At 52.5% G+C, this 18,539-nt stretch overlaps 1 protein-coding gene across 4 annotated transcripts in view; it reads left to right on the plus strand.

Annotated features, from left to right (window-relative positions):
• The window catches only part of CASKIN2 (CASK interacting protein 2), a 52,816-nt gene that overhangs the window by 6,363 nt on the left and 27,914 nt on the right, over positions 1–18,539 (plus strand). Inside the window, exons 1-2 of one of the 4 annotated variants that reach the window (XM_059864787.1) lie at positions 12,557–12,851; positions 14,960–15,666. In XM_059864787.1, coding sequence (XP_059720770.1) covers positions 15,573–15,666 — 94 coding nt within the window. In that variant the 5' untranslated portion in view covers positions 12,557–12,851; positions 14,960–15,572. Of the gene's footprint in view, positions 1–12,556; positions 12,852–14,959; positions 15,667–18,539 lie in introns of those variants that run through there. The other 3 variants (XM_059864791.1, XM_059864790.1, XM_059864789.1) reach the window with 3 other exon arrangements.

Raw genomic sequence — 18,539 nt, forward strand, 5'->3', positions numbered from 1 at the left:
GCCGTCAGTGTGTATTTTTCTCTTTACAGACACATGCACTTTTCATTCTCGAGTCATAGGCCCAGCCCCAGTGGGGCTGAAGGATGCTAAGGAAACATTACCCACTGAAAACTGTTGCTTACACCCTCTGATGCCTCTAACTCCAATTCTAACCTGAGATACTTCACTTGTAATTAATTCTCTGCTGTTTTCTGCTGTTCTGCTTCTTGCTACAGCTCATTTGCTTCCTAGCTCCAGAAATTAGCTCTGTTGCTAGCTCAGATTTTATTTGTCTTCTATTTGCCTTAAAAATACTAGGCAAGGACTCCCTTGGGTTTGGAGAAGCTGTTTTACTCCTTTTCTTTGTCTTGCCAGAGCTATAGCCTGTGCTTTTCTGTGGCTTTGAGCTGATGATTGTCTTGTGCTCCTGGCCACTGTTTATACATGAGATGGATTCCTCCATTATGATTTGATAAATCACTTGTTACCAAGGCAAACAGATCGTTCTGTACCTCAGAGCACTTCCTGGACTGAAAAAACCCCATGATATCATGTCAGAAGCCTGTGAGAAACCCAGCAGTAACAGGCAGGGTTTTCTCTGTGGCAGAGCACAGTGCAGTGGATATAAAAATCCACTTTATAAAAATGCCATATGTCTGCCTGGAAATCTCCCTTGCTTCTGTCTCTTTCTTTCTATAGTTGCAAAGGCTGGCATCAACTGCAGGATAAATTTTTTGGAGTTTTGATTCTGTAGGAATCAATCTGTACCTGTAAAAAGGAGGCCCAGCACACACAGAGCAGCAATCCCAGCATGGCCTGCCAGCCAGATTTGGCAGCAGCAGTTTCAGTATGGGCCATTTTTGTGTAACCCAAAGGAGCTCATCATTATTAGATTGTCCTCTACTGGACCAGCAGCAACCAGAAACCTGGTGTACATTTTGCCCTGGCATTGAAGCTCTTAGAAATCAGAGAGAAGATGAGGCAAATTTGTCTGCTCTGCTGTAAGGCTTTTGTTGAGTCTCTGGAGTTGCCTCAGTCAGTGATTTGCCTGTGAGTTTTTCCCCATGGCAGGTATCTGTGGTATTTAAGTTTTGAACGTGTACAACTTGTTGAAAAGTGGTATTTCTCAGTTAATGTAGTTAATGTGGGTTTTTTTAAACTGTTTCCTTCACATCTTGGATGAATGTTAGTGTTCATCTGTATGGGGTTACTGCTGCAAAGCAAGCACTGGTTTGTGTGTGGGTGTTGGAGTGTTGTGAACAGAGTGCTGTCCTCTGCAGAGTGCCTTCAGACAGTTTAGTTTTATCCAGGCTTGAAGTATGGATTAGGAGTGTTTGCATAGGAAACTGGTAGGCAGTTGCTATTGCAAACATTTTCCCTGCATAGACAGGTTCCTGCTCACTTTCCCTGGAGAGGAATGTGGTATCTTATAGCTTTCAAAGAAAGAATCTGACATTTAAATATAGCAGTTGTTCCAAAACACAACTTTAGTTTTACTTTGCAATCTCAGCTATTGCTGTTCACTTAGAAAAGCCTCACACATGAGGAAGCTGTAATTCCTTCTTCTCAGCTGTAGAGGCATAAAAAACCACTGCAGCTCTGTCCTTGACATGCCAAAGCCATGCTCAGCATCTGAGATCTGCCTCACCACCATTTCTGTGTCACTGTTTCATTACTGGGCTTTTATATTCAAGCTTTGACAAGGTTTGGTTTTCCCTTTTTTTGCTCTGTCAATAATCTGGAAGTTCTTGCCCCAGAGAGGGACTGGTTGTGCAGAGTTTTGCCAAGTTTGAAGGGGTAGAGAGAAGGGAGGAACTGGAACTGCAGCAACTGGTGATGCTCAGCCTGTCTGTGCACAGAGCTCGCTGGCAGCAGGAGCAGGCACAGTAATCGGCTCATTATCTGCCTGAACACTTGGAGACAGCAGCTCTCTGAAGGACTGGTTCTGTGAGTTTTCATCTACTGGAAACTGCAGCAGGGATGAGCTCTCAGGGGACCTTGGGATATAGCCGATGAGTTGTGCTAACCACTGCATGTAATTACAAGGAAGATTGAGGCACTAACCCCTTGAAAACACCTCTTAAGAGAGAGATATAGTAATTAACATTTAGACAGGGAACTGCCATCTTGACAGCCTAATGATGTAGATAAAAGTGAGGACATGGAGCTCAGCCCTTGAACATAAAAGAAAGAAAAATTACTTCTTCCTACAAACTTGGCATCACCACTACACTTAGACCATCCTGTCTGCAACATTGCTGTTATGAAGAAAGATAGTAATCATCCAAAGCTGCTGCTAGGCAAATTCTGCAACCAGGGAATGAATCTGGCTGGTCTAACAGCGGTTTAACCCTGAAAGGCTCTTGCATTTCAGTAATGAGTTATATTTCCTGTGCCTGTCCCAGCTGGAGATCCTGACTTACGCAACAGGAGTGGAACTGCAGCATCCCGTGGGGCAGAGAGCAGCACCAGCTTCTGTTCGTGTGCTACTGAAACCATTTCCCCAGCTAGTTTCACCAAATAATTTCTCATTCAATGGAGACTTTCTCATTTGCTAAATATTTATTTAGCACCTGGCTGCTGCTCTGATTTGCACGCTGGAGAGAGAAGCCTTTGCTAAGAGCCAAGATGCAAATCCTCCCCTTGAACTCACTGCTCTCCTTACTCACGACTCCAGAAAATCGGCCTCTGCATTTTTTTTGCTTTATTGCTTAGCTCTTTGACTGTTATTATACTGACCAAGTAGCCTGTCGGGTGAAGTTCTGTCCTTGTAATGGCCTTAGGGATAGAGATGATCTCACTCAGGATGTGTTAGACATGGTGCATCAACCCTCCATGCTGACTGAGTGCTGTCTTTGTCTGATAGCTGCACATCAGTCTCCCTTCTTTCCAGGCAAGATGGGTAAAGCAGTTTCCAACTGCGGTTCCATTTTATCTCTTTTGATTCTGGAAAGTGGGTCTTTGCCACATGACATTTTCCTTCCCTGTAGATGAGAAGTGATAGCAAACTTAAACAATTTCCCTAAAGCCATATGCTGAGCTTGAGGTCAAAAACTGAGAGCAATTCTCTCTACAACAGCCCTGGTTTAAGGCAGCATCTTATCCCTCCTCCTGCAATGTCTATCTCGGCACAATTTTTTTATCTTCACAGAGGGATGTGTACTGAATGATCTGATTAAAAAGCTAAACACAGAAAACTCAAATGTTTGGAGGAGTAGGTTTGTGAAGGCAGCTTGGTGGTGACTCAGGTGCTGCTGTCATTGATTTAGATGTGCACAGCTGTATGTATGGTCTGGCAGGTTGGAAAGAAGCTGATGTTGTGTTGGTGCCTGACTTTATTCAGGTCAGTACTACAGTGCTCAGTTCTGCTCTGAGCTGCTGTTAATGAACAAGGAGCCTGAGCCATGAGCAAACTCCTGATTTCCCAATTCCCAGGCTCTGCTTTCTCTTAGACATGAGCATCTCTAACGAAAGCAGCAGGTGAATTCCCTTTCTTGGCTGCTGGATAGCCATATGTGGCTTTACAGGAATTCCTCAGCTAAATGGTCATCTAAGGTCTTCTGTTATCTGTGCTGGATTTCTAATTAGTTAACCATAAGTGGGCATTTATCTGAAACCAGATGATGACCTCCTCTCTCCCTACTGGTTCCTGCCCTTGAAATGACAGGTCCAAGCTGCCTGGCTCATTCCAGTCCCACACTGCTAATTTGAGGTTTAAGCCCTCAGCCTTTGCCCATCCCACTGCTCTCAGCAAGACAAAGGCCAGGGCAGCACCTTCTGTGGTTTTGTTTTCATTGCTAAAGGTTAGAGGATCCCAGAAACAAAGGCACAGCCAAAAATAACAAGGGGCTAAGCAGGACTTGCCCTGTGAGAGGCTGTCGGGCTCCAGGGCTGGGTCAGCCGACGTGCTGAGGTCAGGGATGTGGATGTGTGCTTGGTGAAACGGGCAGATCCCGGTGTACTTGTCAGAGATAAGAAGCTGCCAGCACATCTTGACTTAGACAGGAACAGCCAGGAGCCCTCAAGGAGACAAATCCTGCCTCAGGGTATGTATTTGTTGTTAGTCACTGATTCCCTTTTACAAGAACAGGCATTAGCACAAGGAGAAGGTAGCTGGAACCTGAATTCCTCTCGAGTCTGAACTGAGGGGAAGAAAGTTTTGGCTTGGATCTGTGGCTTGTGGATAACTGTTCATGGAGCTCAAGAGGAGACAGAACAGGAGAATTGACGTGGAGGGTTGATGATCAAGAATTGGTGTCTGCCCAACCCAAAATGAGCGCTATGCCATCTTCTTTTCAATGAGAATTAGGATGTTGTTAAGCTTGGAAATGGAAATGGAAATTACAGATCCAAGATGAAGCAAAAGGGAAAATCCTGAGAGGTTCAAGTCAGGGAAATGAGATAAACTCCATTGAAAGTCTGGAAAGAGCTGTCACATGAAATTGCAAATCCAAGTGTAAGGATTTATGACAGAGCTAATAAAAAAAGTGGTGTTTTATAACCAGAGACTGCAATCCTGCTGCCAAGTCCTGAGAAGGGACAGGAAGGGAAAGAAAGCAGTAATAGCTGATTTTTTCAATCTACCTGAAGTCCAGTAAAACATTTCCTACAGTATGTCACAGGAAATTTTTAGTTTGCAGAAGATATGAACAAGCACAAAATCTGTAAAATTAATAAGGCATTAAATCCCAAGTGAGACCGAAGCCTTGTGCCAAGGGGGCCATTAGCAGTGGTAGCATGGGATGGGAAACCCTCCTGACACAAACCTGCAGGTCCCTGCAGGAAAAGCCCTGCTCACCTCAGCAGCTGGGTTGCTGGAGCAGCCAGATGTTCCTTTCCTCTCCACTTCCCTCCAGGGAAACCAACCATATGTTCCCTGTGCCACTGCAGGGCACAGTAGCATCTGCTGGGGTTGGAGGCAGTGGCTCAGGGCAGTGGAAGAGGTGGGAACCTTTTAAAATGATAATGAAAAAGTAAAGTGATGCTCACTTATGAAAACAATAATCAGTAAAGTGCTTTGCCTCTTGGGCTGTTAAACACAAGCAGAGGCAGATGCTCCAGCAGCAGCAGCCAGCATTTGTTATCAGCTGGGAGTTCATTAGCTGGAAAAATGGGAGAGGAGCAAGATGTGGGTTCAGTGTGAGTTCCCTGTTTCACAAGGCTCAGAAAAAGGTAAATGTGGTTCTCAGAGGGACCTGCTGAGATGTTTCCCTGGCAGGAGTTACTGTTGTTGTGTAAACGGGGGTGAGGCTTCCTCTGGAAACCTGCGTGGATTCTCCATCTTTCATGTCCAGATCTGCACAGAAAGTTGACCTGCAGAAACACTGAGTGAGTCAGGACAGAGTTAGGGCACAGGGAGGTGACCAGGATGGTGCTGGGGATGAACAGGCCTGGTACCACATCCAGTTCTGGAGGTCAAGCTCACAGAAAAGATGCTTTCTCCAATGGTACATTCTTTCAGAATCAGTGCAGGTTCCACAAGAAGGGTTAAACAAGCAGAAGCTGGCCATTTTGCTGGTTGCCATAAAATATTTGGAGAGAGTTCATCTGGATAAAAATCAGACCCCAAATGTTATTTTTGATTGACTCAGTTCCTGGAGGTTTTGTGGCAGTGGAAGATGCAAATACATCATTGTGATGCTTTCTAAATGTCCCAGTTTGCCACTGGGTGTCTTTCTCTCCTCTCTTCCTGATTTTTCCTGTTGTGTGAGAAGGGCTGCTGGTCTGGAAGGCAACAGAGATATTTCTACTGCCTCCTGCCCTGGGTTATTACTCTGTGCAAAAGGGCCCTTCCCACATCTTGAGCTACCATAGCCCCACGGTTCAGCTCAGATCTTCTTTCCACTGGCACTGTGCACAGTGGCCTGCTCACACCTGGGGTTTTTTCCTCTGATCCTTATTTTCAGACTGGGGTGACAGTCAGTGCCTTTGCAAAGCCATTTAAAATGTGTGAAGTCTTGTGTAACACCATGTGTGTGTGTATGAATCTGGGCTGCTGAGGTTGCAGCTGAGGTTGTCAGCAGACCCAAGAAGCCAGATCTATCTCTAGGTCCAGGATTCATTCCCATCAGAAATCATAGTTAATTAAAGCCTTCTTCTGAAAGGAATTTCTTAGCCGCACTAGAGGGATAACAAAGTGAAAGCCGTGTCCTTAATCCTGCCCTTTCATCTCCTAGAAATTCCTTCCTCTCCTGTCTCTTTCTCTCTGTCCTGATTGTTAAAAGAAATGAGAAATAATTTCCACTTGGAAAAAATCCAAGACAACAAAACTCCAGCCCAGCTGATCGCAGCAGAAGCCGAGGAGAGGGAGCTGAAAGGAGGGAGCTGTTAATGAAGCATCAGCAGCAAGCCAGGGGCAGGAGCTGGAGCCCATCCAGATGGCACCACTAATTCCCTGCATCCACTAAACACGTGTGTCCTCCCGGGAAGGGCTCGGCCACTCTCCACAGCCCTGGTCAGCTGCAGCCTTGCCCCCAACCCCAGGAGGGGATTTGCTGTGGTTATTCCAGGCCTCCAAATCAAGTCATCCAAATTCCCTCTATGGATGGGGAATGACATCTTCCCTGCTGACCCATGGAGGGAAAATAGAGCCCCAGACTTTGGTTTCCATGCATTCCTGCATGGATGCATCAGCGCTCCAATTGCTGCTCTCCTTCCTGTCAGCATGGCTGGGAAGGGCCAGGAGGAAGGAAGAGAGGCAGCAGTGGGAACGGAGGGATCAACAGGAATGGAGAGCAGAGCTGGCAGCATGGGGAGCAAAGGTGCAGCAGCATGGCCCTGATGGCAGAGCGTGCTGTGGCGGTGCCGGCACTGCCCCGTCTGCCCCCACAGCTTCCCTCCATCCACAGGCAGCCCGGATCCTCGTGTTTCCTGGCCTGCCAGATAAGGAGGCCTTGCCATTAATCAGGAGGCCTGGAGAATGGGATCAACGCAAGGCAGGCGTGCTGCAGAGTTAATCTCCTTTACTCCCTGATGATGGATGGAGCTCATTGCAGACATTAATCAAGTCTGTGAGTGTGCACCAGGCAAAATGGATTAGACACTGCGCTGTTGGCAGAGGCACATCCTGAGTCCCTGGGCAGTCCTGAAGGAAGCCCAACATGGTGGCAGTGCCAGTCAGGGCTGCATCACAGTGATGTGGTGTGAATGATGGGGATTACAGCTGCCAGAGCGCCAGGATTGCCTAGGTGTGTCCCCACTTCTGCTCTGCTGGTGCTGGCTGTGCCTCCCCAGGGGCTCAGAGCTGCGAGGTGGGTTCTGGTCATGGCTGGATTGTGCTCATCCATGGAGCCACTCTTCTAAATAATGTGCAGAAGGTAGATCTGCCTGTTACCCAGAGGAGACACAGCTGCCTATGAAGGGAAGCTCTGGTGGGAATGGAGAAGGAGCATCAGGCAGCAGTAGCCGCTTGTGAGTCTCTGGAGACCGCGGACTGTCCTGGATAAGCAGGAATAGGATCCACTGTCACATCTCAGCCCTGGCCATGCCTCTGCAGAATCCCTTGTGAAAGGCTCTTTTCTGGTGTGAGATCCTGTTCCAGCGTGAACTGTGCCACTTTGGACATCATGGATTCAGGGAGTGGTGTCCTGGAAGCAAAGCAAAATGTTTTCAGGCAACACGAGAAAAATGTTCTTCATCTGCTTCATACTGGCGTTGGGAGGATCAGCAGTAAGAACAACCCCAAATCCTTATCTTCCAAAGGGGGAGAAGTTCAGGCCTGAGGAAGCAGCGGGAAATGCCCTGGAAAGTTATGGACTGTGCCACTGCACAAATGTCACACCCCAGGATGTGGATTTCCAGCACAGCCACCCTGCAGCTCCTGCTTCCCCTTAGGAATGAGTAGCTCGGGGTATTCCCGGCGGGCAGCCCTGAGCCCCGGTCCCTTGGCGCGATGCCGGTGGCCCACGCGCTCCCTGCTGCACGGCAGCTGGAGGTTGCAATATCCACTGACAGGCAACGAGTTGTGGTTTTCTGATGATTAATGACACCTCCCTCCTCATGGGAGCCATTCAGCCTCCACGCAGCTGGATGATAACAGAGCCAGAGCGAAATTCGGGTGTTTCCAGAGAATAAGGTCCACACGCAGGGAGTACGGTGCTGCAGTTGTGAGTTGGTTTATTCCCCCCACATCAATTCTAGAAGGGAGCTCAGTTTCTGCAGGTAAATGTGCCTGACCTTCATTTCCAGGATGGATGAAAGTGGGTGGGTGGAATCCAAGAGGTTTGTTAACAGACATTTTCTTTCCCCCCTCTGCCTTAAGTCCAAAGCCCAAATGACATCAAAGCAACAGAAAGTCTAATCCCATTTTGAATCAGTGCAAGCACATGCAGCGAATGTTAAACAGGGAATCCGGCTGCAAAAAAAGGGAGGATTATCTTTAATTTCCTGAGTAAGGGACTAAGCAAGGGAGACGGAGAAAAAAGAAAGGCACAAGACCAGAAAGAAGTGACTGTCAGCACTGGGAGGCTGGAGGGAGACAAGAAGAGGAAGGCAGGGTGAGGAGGACAGTGCGAGCAGCTGCTCACGTGTACCTGGAGGGGTGAGTCCAGCAGGAGCCAGGAACTGGCACGTGGGAAGGAGCCCCATGCCAGCACCTGCCCAAGCTCCCAGGGATTCAGGGGAAGGATTTGGGTTTGCTGTGCCAGGGCAGGGGCTGGTGTGGGCTGTAACTCCTGGCTTGCACGAGTTCCAGCCAGGGCTGAGGAGTTGCTTTTCAAGGGAGCTCAGAGCTGGACTGCCAGCAAGAGGTTGGTTACCTGATTACTTTTGTGCAGGGAAACTATTTGTTGCAAAAGATACTACCAGAACAGAGCTTCCTAAACCACCAAGCCCTGCTACCCGTCTAAGAGCTGACTCTAGGTGGGTTTCTGTAGCTGTTTGCCACCAGCAGGTCCCACCAGCTCTGCCAAGGGCAGTCACTGCTGCATTTCACACTAAGGCTGATGTTCAGCTTCAAACAGCATGAGTTCATGGAGCTGTGTCCAAGTTCTGGCTTGGGTCTGGGATGTATCCTGGCATTGAAGACCTCCTGGTGGCAGTGGCCAGCTGCAGGCAGCAACTGTGCTGTGGCGTGGCAGGAGGTGTCTTGGGACAAAGCAGCCCAAATCTCTGTCTGCCAGAGCCTGGTCTCTGGGAGGGAGCTGTGATCCTCTTCCTCCTCCTTGCGGGCAGTGCATCTCTCTCTTGGTAAAGCTCCCTAATTCTTCTCCTTGGACTGCTTCCAGGAGCAGCTATTGCCAGGAGGATGTGTAAGAGGCAATGGAGTAAATACCTACCTAAGCACCTTTGTGTGCAGATCCCCTGTCCTGCTCTCACTTTGCCCTTGACACTGGTACCTATGAGGTGGAGTGGTGAGCCGGGTGGGAAATGCCTGGCCTGGATATAATGTGGGAGGAGATGGATCCCTGCACAGAAAAGGCTCCATGGGAACAGGACGTGACTTCCGAGGATTAGGAATGAGACTGAGACTTGCTGGGCTGCTTAAGGACACGAGTAAAGCCCCGCAGTGGGGCACCCATCACCCCTCAGTGCTCAGGGAGCCAGGTGATGTGTGAATAAATGTCAAGAGCTGCAGGAAGGGCTCCTGTGGGTGGTTTTAAATCTGGGCAATAACCTGCTTTCTGGTGTGGCCAGATTTGGTGCAGGAGAGTCCCTTCCTTGCCCTGCTTCATCCTCAGCCTGCACCCTCCTCCCTACAGGACAGATCCTGTGGTCCAACACAGCCTCTGCCATGGTGGTGCTGCCCTTATGCAGGTGCCAGACATCAGCCCTGTGCTGACCCTGAACTGGGAGTGTTTGGACAGTGGTGTCTGCACAGCCCATCCAGGGAATCAGCCCTTGCCATGAGCATCCAACTGCCATTGCTCCCTTGTCTGAGATGCAGCCCTGGGATTGCAGCAAGGCCTGGGGTCAAGATGGGCATACTTTAAAAAAGCAGCACTGAAAGAGAAGCCTGAGCCACTGCTGGAAGGGGGGAAAGTGTATTTCCATCCAGCTGGTTCATAACATACTTTAAATGGAGGTCTGGTACGGGCCTTCCTTCCCCCTCAATGAGGATGAAATGGCCATGAACTTCAAAGTATGCTTTTCATGGGTGAGATTTGGTACTGGGAGTCTTGAAGTCCAAAATTTGGAGCCATGTCTGTCACAGCCTCACCTGGAGCCAGCGCGGGCCATGAAGCTGCTGTGGACACCACTGTGTGTATTGCTTCTGCCAGTGTGGCTGCTTCCATGCTGGGCAGCAAATGCACAGCTTTGAGTGTTTTACCCCATCTCAAAATAATGTCAGAGTAGAGAGGAGGGGTTTGCAAAGCTGCAGGGGCTGTGAGACAAGCCAGGATGAGCTGCAGCCACCTAAGACATGGGCTAACCTCATAAAACTGCTTTGAATTGTTGCATTGAATTTAGAAATCCCCAACAACCTCCTTCCCCATACTTCACAAGGAGACGATCGCCCTAGCAGGGACCTCTAGATGGCAACATCGATCTGAGGAGCTGCAAGCAGGAACCGGGCCGCAGAACTGAGCAGCCCGACCCGGCTGGAGCTCCCAGGCCCCTCACCCAAAGTGGGGAACACAATTCAGCACTGCCTTGGGCACCTTTCTGCAGAGGCTGAGGGCAGAGTTGGCCACACAACTGTGCCTGCACCTTGAAACCGCCTAGACTCTAAAACATCTTGTACTGGTGCATAGAAGGAGGCAAATTGTTAAAAGACTTTCTCTGCAGTGAAAACTCAATCGATGCTGTCAGCACCTGCAGGCACAGGGGAATAAATGTCATGGGGGGGTGAGGGTATGTCAGCTCTGCAAGGTGGGCATGGCTGAAGCCACTGGCAGTTCTGTGCTGGTGTCACCAACCAGCTGTTCAATGTTCAGAAGTGGCTGGAAAACTGGGATTCTTGGGGGGAAATGGGGGCTGCTGCCTGCTCCTTCCAGCTGCTCTCCCTGCAGGCAGGGCCATAGAGGAAAGGCACTGGTGCCGTGCCAGGACTGCCAATATGTGGTTAAATGTTTGAAGGCTGCACTAGAAATTGTTGATTTATAGTAAAGCCCTCCAATGACACCCTCCATTCAAAAGGCTTGCGTGACACCAGAGATTAAAGTTTGAATTACCCAGCTTTAGCCACACGAGTGTGGCTGCAGCAGCACAACCTTTGGCTGGGGATGTCAGGGTGCTGTGCCCTTACTGTGGTGTAACAATGTGTGCTGAAGGTCATTGGGGTGAAAAAGTCCTTCCCCTGCCTGAAATGGGACACACATTTTGTACCAAACAGGACCTGGGCTCCTCTTTTGCTAAGTGGGTTTACTCTGTGCTCAGGGAGCTGCAAAGCTTAATTAAGATCCTTAGAAGGACCAAAGGTGCCACATAAATTCAGAGGATTATTATAAATGTCACTGCACTTTACAAGCTCTGGAAAAACTCAGAGGAGGAATAACAAGACCTTTCACTTCACAGCCCTTTCTAGCAGGGCTACTTAGAGCTTCGTGCTTCAGCATAGTAGCCATAAAATGTTGACATTTATAATTAGATGTGCATAATAATCTCTTTATTCCCGAGCTGAAAAGACAGGGTGTGTCTGGAGACGTCAGTCCCTCCTCCTTGCCAAGGATCCCCCTCATTGGTGTTGCTCATGAAACCATCATTTGGTGAAATGTCTCGGGGGCCTGGTTTGAAGAGGTGTGGGATCTTTGCAACTCCCCCAGGGAGCCGTGGGCTGGCCATTTAGTGAATAAAACCAAAGCCTCCGTGTGTTTTTAATCTGATTAGTTGATGATAATCCAGCAGTATCATGCAACAAAAACTGTCCAGCTTTATTAGGCAATGTCTTGTTTTAAAATAACTGTGCTCAAGGGAGCACTTGCCTCTGCTGCTTCTGCTGAAGATTGGCAGAAATGGGTGATTTTTGGTGGTTTTAGTGCTTTGTGAGACTAGGATTAATTTGGGGTTTGGACAGCTGGGGACCGATGGATTTTGGTCCCATGGGTCCCATCAGAGGCATTATGCAGCCCCGCTGCCAAAGGGGCTGGGCGCGGAGTGGGCAAAGGGCTGAGGGGGAGGGCTGGTTCCCAGACCACCGTGCTGCTCCTGGATCGATGATGGGGGACCTCTCTCCGAGGCCCGCCCTGTAGCACCGGACCAATCCCGGATCAAGCACTAGGCCGGTCCCCTACGATGCCAGTCCCACACCACCGGCTCGGAGCTGGATTGAGGAGGATGGAGGATTCCCAAGGGAGGCGGTCCCGAACCACTGGCTCGGTCCTGGATCGAGAATGGGGAATGTCCCACCAGCTCGGTCCCGAACCCCGCCGGTCCCGGAGCATCGGGTCGGTCGCGTAGCACGCCGGTCCCGCTCCCCATCGCCGGTACCGGACCGCGCTGTGCGTCCAGCCGGACCCCCTTCAAAGCGAGCCGATGCCCGGAAGCCCGCGGCAGCCCCGACCGGGGGCGGAGCGGTGCCGGTGCGGCGGGATGGGCGGCCCGGCCCCTGCCCCGCTCGACACCGCATCACGGTGAGTGACAGCCGCCCCGGCCCGGCCCCGCCGCACAACCCGCCGGGCTTTTCCAATCAGGCCGGGCCGGGGAGGGATTTCCTGCCGGGACGGGGCCGGCTCGAGCGGGACTTTGCCGAGTGTCGCGCCGCCTGCTAGCCGGGACTCGCGGCTCCGCTCCGGTACCGGCCCCGCTCCCGCCCCGCGTGGCTCGGGAAGTTGCGGCCGTGTCGGGCTCGGCACTGCTCGGTGCGCCGCGATCCGGAGCGGCTCCGCACGGCGCGGGCGGGTCCGGTTCGGTGCCGTCGGTTCGCTCCGCCGCGGTTCGGTTCGCCTGGGCGCTGTTCGGTTCGCCCTGGTGCGGCGGGCTGGGAGCGCCGCCAGGTGAGTGGGGCCGGCAGAGCAACTCGCCCCAGGAGCCGCGGAACAACTTGCCTCGGTGGGGCAGAAATCCCCCCGAGCGCGCCCGGAGGAAGGAGCCGCCCCGCCCGGGGGTCCCGGGGCGGGGGAGGCGGAGGCGCGGCCGGGCGGGCAGCGAGGGGGGCCCGGGCGCGCCCGCAGCGGGGCTGGAGCCTCCCGGGGGAACCGAGCTGCCCCCACCGCCCCTCGGGACCCGGCTGGGTGCCTGCAGCTCCTTTGCATCTTTCTTCCGCCACTTACGTAACTGGTTTGGGTTTGTTTTGGGGGTTTTCCCCCTCTTCTCCCTCCTTTTTTCCCCCGGCGCTGCCGTTGGCTGCGGGAATGTTTGGGATACTTTGGTTCTCCAGGTGGATTCCTGGGCTGGAGACTCAGCTCTGCTCGTGTGGGAGGGATGTTTTGCTGTTGCTTTTCCAGCTTTGAGTGTTTCTCGACTTTTACCTTGGCTGCTCCTCTCTGGGGAGACTGAGGAGGTGCAGGTCGGCATTCGGAGCTCTCGGTCCCTCCGAGTTGCCCGCTGAGCCCCGCGTGTTTCGGGAGCCGAGGCAGCAGCACCGGGGCCGTTTTCCAAGAGAGCGAGCAGACTTTTCAAATACAAAGTCGTCTCACCGCCTCACGTTCGCTTCTTACGAGCGTTCTTGAGGAGCAGCACAGAGTTGGATGTAGCGCACAGGGTTAAACGAAATAGTTCTGAAGACGGTGCGACACAGGAGGTTTCGGGAGGGGATTTGTTTGCAGCGAGAGGTTAGTCTGAGTCAAGTGGCTGAAACTTTGTTGTAAGGTAGATAAGCCTGTGCAGGTGCCCCAGGACGAGGGGAGGTGACAGCTGACCCCGACGGGCACCAGCTTCAGTGCCGAGGGATTCATCAGCTAAATCAGCTGTGGGTGGGGGGAGAACCCCCCAGCCTGGTGTGGGAGTCACACTCCCCCTTGTTCCAGAAGCTAAGCCAGTATCTGAGTATCTTTTCGTCTGCCCTGTGCTGCTGCACCCTGTGGAGTGCAGGAACACGGGGTAGCCGTGAGGGGTCCATGTTTATGGGGAGCTGCAGCTCCCGGCTGAGCAATGCTACGCCATGGGATTCTCCTTCTGGTTTTGCCCCCACCTCAACAGGACCTGTCATCGTTGCCTTGTCTCGCCTGTGATTTCCATGCTCTGAACAGTGACCTCGATTGCTTGGAGGAAGCAACACCCGCTGTTACATAAACTGTGGAGGGCGAGCGCTCTAGGAAGGGAGACTCCACTGAGCCATCAGCTGGTTCTGATCCCTTCTGCATGGGCAGAGGGGAAGTTGTGGGGTGATCTGGCGATAGCCTTGCAGCTGGCACGGTGTGTGCTCCCTGCTCTCCTGCACGCACGCTCCTCCCCGGTGTCAGAGCAGCCTGCCAGATGCATGGCCCTGAACTAGGAAGGATTTTCTTGCCACACAGTTTGGGCAGCCCGGGTGCACTGTGGGATCACATGTGAACTGCTTCTGCAGGACCCCATGCCCTCTCCAGGGTACCCTGGCTGGCCAGGATATGTCCTTGATCCTGTTCTGATCACATTTGTCTTGCTGAATTACACCCAGCTCCTCACTGGGGCCAGAGAAAGCTCCTGAACTGGTGAAGTGTCTTGGGTCCCAGGGCATTGAGTGTCCTGGGCAGTTTGGAGGGTGAAGGTTTATCCATGCAGGAGGAGAAGAGTGCAAGGCAGGCTGACCCACTCCCAAGGGCTGCAGAGAGCTTTGGCTAAACCTTCCCAGCTCCATTCCTTGTGTGCTGCCACCGGGAAAGGAGAGGGGGAGACGGAGACGTCGTGTGCCCCAAGCTCCGTATGCTGCCCTCAGGAAGGACGTGGTGTGTCTGGCCCCGGGAGGGCAGGGAAGGAGCTGTGTCCTGTCCCGCTCCGGGGGCAGCAGCCTCCGGAGGTTTCCTCCACAGGTTCTTCCCTCTCTGTTTAACATAAGGATGAGCCAAGTCCCTCCAGGACTAAATATAGTCAAAGTATTTGTTCTTCAGCACGGATACAAAAGCTATCGCGATGGAGCCAGGAGGTAAATGGCCTTTGGGGGCTGACTCTGCTCTTCCCTTCGCAGGTCCCAGGCTGCTGTGCCAGGGCTCGGCTGTGCACGGGGCTCTCCAGCGTGCCTGCAGTGCCGTCACCGAGAGGACTGCCGAAATGAAGGGGCTAATGAGCACCAGAGAGGGAGGATCTATAACTTCCAGATGGCAACGAGCCCGTAATCCCTTTGGGATGAATTAGGGACTCGTCAATGCAGCAGAGCCTGCTGAAGGGAGCAAAGCACACCACCTCTGGCTCCAGGAATGCTGTGAGAGGCTGAGGGCATCCCAATGCTGCCAGCGCTGGACATCCTGCCCCAAGCTGCCTGGCTTTGTCTCACAGAGCTCTGGTGCTGCTGGGAGCCTGTCCCTGAGCACTGAAGTAATTTTTGTTTTAACTGATTGCATGTTCTCCAACCAATCCCCATCTGGGTCCTGCTCCTCCTGATGCAGAAAGGGACTTCTGCCCTTAACAGAAAGACTTCTTTCTTCTGGTTTTTATGCCCTGTGGGATTGTAAAGTGTATTTCTTCCTGGATTTCATCTCTCATCAAAGTGTGTTTTGAGGAATTAGGGGCTTATTCCCATGGCTTTATAAACCTCTGGAATCTGAGGGTTTCTACGTTGCCACCGCTCCCACCTGCCCACGATGGGGCGTGAACAGGAGCTGATCCAGGCCGTGAAGAACGGGGACATACCTGGCGTGCAGAAACTGGTGGCCAAGATCAAGGCGTCCAAGAGCAGTGAGTAACTGGGCAGAGAGCCGTGGACTCCCTCCCCCTGGCTGGGCACTCCTGCCAGTCCCGGGGTGTGAGTCTTAGTGCTGGCCGGGCTGGGGTGCAAGCGCTGGCTCTGACCTCCGGCACATGAGTTGTGCTGCGGCCGGAGGCAGGAGTGCAAGCACAGCCCGTGCGGGTGAATGACTGGGCTGTAAGCAATCCTACAGCTGAGCTGGGGTTCCCCTTGGGCTCGGGGCCAGGGGCCCTGCAGTGTGGGCTACTGAGCAGGGATGGGTGAAGGGAAACAGCCGCTTTGGGGGGGACGCTGCTACAAAGGGTCTTTAGCAGTTACTGCTCACTCCCAGCCGTATTTATCTTGTGAAAAATTATCATCCCAGCCAGTCAACTGGAACCAATCGTCAAGCCTTGAATTTCAGCCTGGTAATGTTTAACCCTTCAGCAGGGCTGTTTTCTTGCTTGTGCTCTCAGAAAGGTCAGCAGCAAGCAGAGCTTGGAGTGAACAGAGGGCTCAGGGAGGGGTCCCCAAGGGCACCAAGGTACTGCAGACGCTGCATGGCTTCTGGAGGAGATGGGGAGCGTGGAAAGGTGGATGAGATCGTGGCCAGTGGCACGGAGCCCGTGCATAGAGCTGAGCTCCTGGTCGTTTCTCCTGACAGACCAAGAAAAGGAAACTGGGAAAAGTAAATAAAAGGGCTCTCAATGCCATGTCTGGCTGGAGGGGAAGGTGCACCCTGGCTGTCCGGGCTGTGGGAGTGTGGATACCTCTGCCAAGGCTGCTCATCGTGGGGGATCTTATGGGGGTGGGTGGGAAAACTGAAGGGGAATAAGCTGTCCAGAGGAGGGAGAGAGGAAACTCAGGCAGAAGAAGCTTTAAGGTTTTTTAGGAGCAGCTCGGAGCGGAGAGGCTGGCGTGGAGAAATGCAGAGTTAGGCTGAGGATTATAAACGTGAGGAGGGGATCAGCTCCCCTGGGTCATTTACTGGAAAGCTTCGACTGGGCTAGAACTTCGCAAATCTCACCTGCTGGGCTTTCAGAAATGGTGAGAGCCACCTCCTCCCCAGAACAGGGGTGTCTGGTGCCCCTTCCCTGGGTGAAGGTACTGGGTGCCATTGCCTCTGCTGCTCAGGGACTGTGCCTGTAAAGGGTCCCTGAGCTGAACAAGAGCAGTCTGTCCATGTGGATGGGTTGAAGGACATCCCCAAGGCAATAAATAATGTCAGGACATGAGTGTCCTGCTGGCTGACGCAGCCGCCTGCCCTAATCTGGTGTCCCATGGCCTCGCGGTGTGTGCAGGCTGGTGTGCTCATGGCTCTCCTCCTCCTGCACACCCAGAGGGGTGAAGTCACACTTGTTTCCTCCTATACTCTCCAGTAACTCTCTCACAGTTCAATCCTGTCTGTTTTCTCTCTGGAGTCTTCCCCTCCCTGCAGCCGTGGGGCACCCACGTGAACATGTGTATTTAACTCCCCCGCTGCAGCGGCATCAGCAGCTCCCTTGGCTTATTTTCATTTTATTCCTTTATAAGGAGGGGCCAAAAAACCCTGATCCCTCCAAGGCCACTGCTGCAAGCCCTCAGTGAGGCTCCTGTGCTTGACCTGCTGTGGGGCTAGCCTGGTGCTGCAGGCTCTTCCCTGGCATGGAGGGCACCACTGCTCCCTGTCCCTTATGGTTCCCTCTCCCTCTTCTCACCAATGCCATGTGAGCCAAGCATTTGCTGCCTTTGTGCTCATTAAAGTGCCTTTTCCATATCACAGGCCAAGATGCTGATTTTTGGTTTTTTTATTATATATTTTTTTTAATTCCTCTAAGAGTCCTTCTGCTGTCTCAGTGGATTGGGAGCTCGATCACTGTGATCAGCCCTCTGGGGCTTCCTGTGCCTAAAAAAGTCACCGCACGTAAGCAAAATCCAAGCACCAGTCCTGGCAGCGGGAACTTCAGGGACACATTTAATATTCTCCGTGTGCAGCCTCCTCCCTGCACAAGCGCCGCCGCACAAGTGGGTCACAGCACCTCTCATTCCAAGGTGGTGGGGCGGGCAGGGACAAGAATTTTGGGAGCAGGAGCCAGGAGGGAAAGGGCAGGCAAACGCAGTTTTCCTGCCTGCGGGAAGGGGATGTCGGTGCGATGCCATGGTCACTCCTGCAGCCAGGGAGGGGATTCTGGTCTGGGAGAGCCAGGCTGCTCCTGCTGGGCCAGCCGTGCTTTGCTGAGGTTCCCTGGCAATGGAAACATCCCACTTTTTATTTTCCTTCTCCCTCTCCCCTCCCCTCTGCCTCAGGAACGTTGCAGAGTTGAATTGAAATTGTTAAACAACCCATCACGGCTTTGGCCTCTCTCCCCCGCGATCAATCACGTCCATGGGCTGCTGCCCTCGCCAACAATGCACCAGTTGGCCCGGCCAGGGCAAGCACTGAGGGGTTGGGGCTCCCGGGGGAGGTGAGAGGCAAAGCCCCTCTGGCCAGGGATCTCTGGGGGAACAGCTTCTGGAGCTGGACGGTGCCCGGCAAAGTCTGGGTGTCCCCATCCCTGAATGCAGGATCCAGGGACAGGGGATAGGGGGATGCCAGGGTGATGCTGGGAGAGAGGGAGCCCCTGTGATAGCGGGGGGCTAGAGGAGCTGTGAAAGGCAATGGGAGCTGGACTCACTGTTTGCCTTCCTCAAGGGAGTGGTGAAGGTTTTTGTTTAAACGTATGCAAAGTACAAAGAAAGGGCAGCAGCTGAGCAAACTGGTGTGAAACTCTCAAGGACAGGGAGCAAAGCCCTGCTGGGGTTCACCTGCTGCCTTGAGGTTCGATCAGCCACTTGCCCCATTTCACCAGCCATGTTTGTGCTTTCCAGACTTTAGATATTAAGGACTGGGGTGGACTCATGGGAC

Source organism: Haemorhous mexicanus, chromosome 20, assembly GCF_027477595.1.
Source record: "Haemorhous mexicanus isolate bHaeMex1 chromosome 20, bHaeMex1.pri, whole genome shotgun sequence".
NCBI lineage: Eukaryota > Metazoa > Chordata > Aves > Passeriformes > Fringillidae > Haemorhous > Haemorhous mexicanus.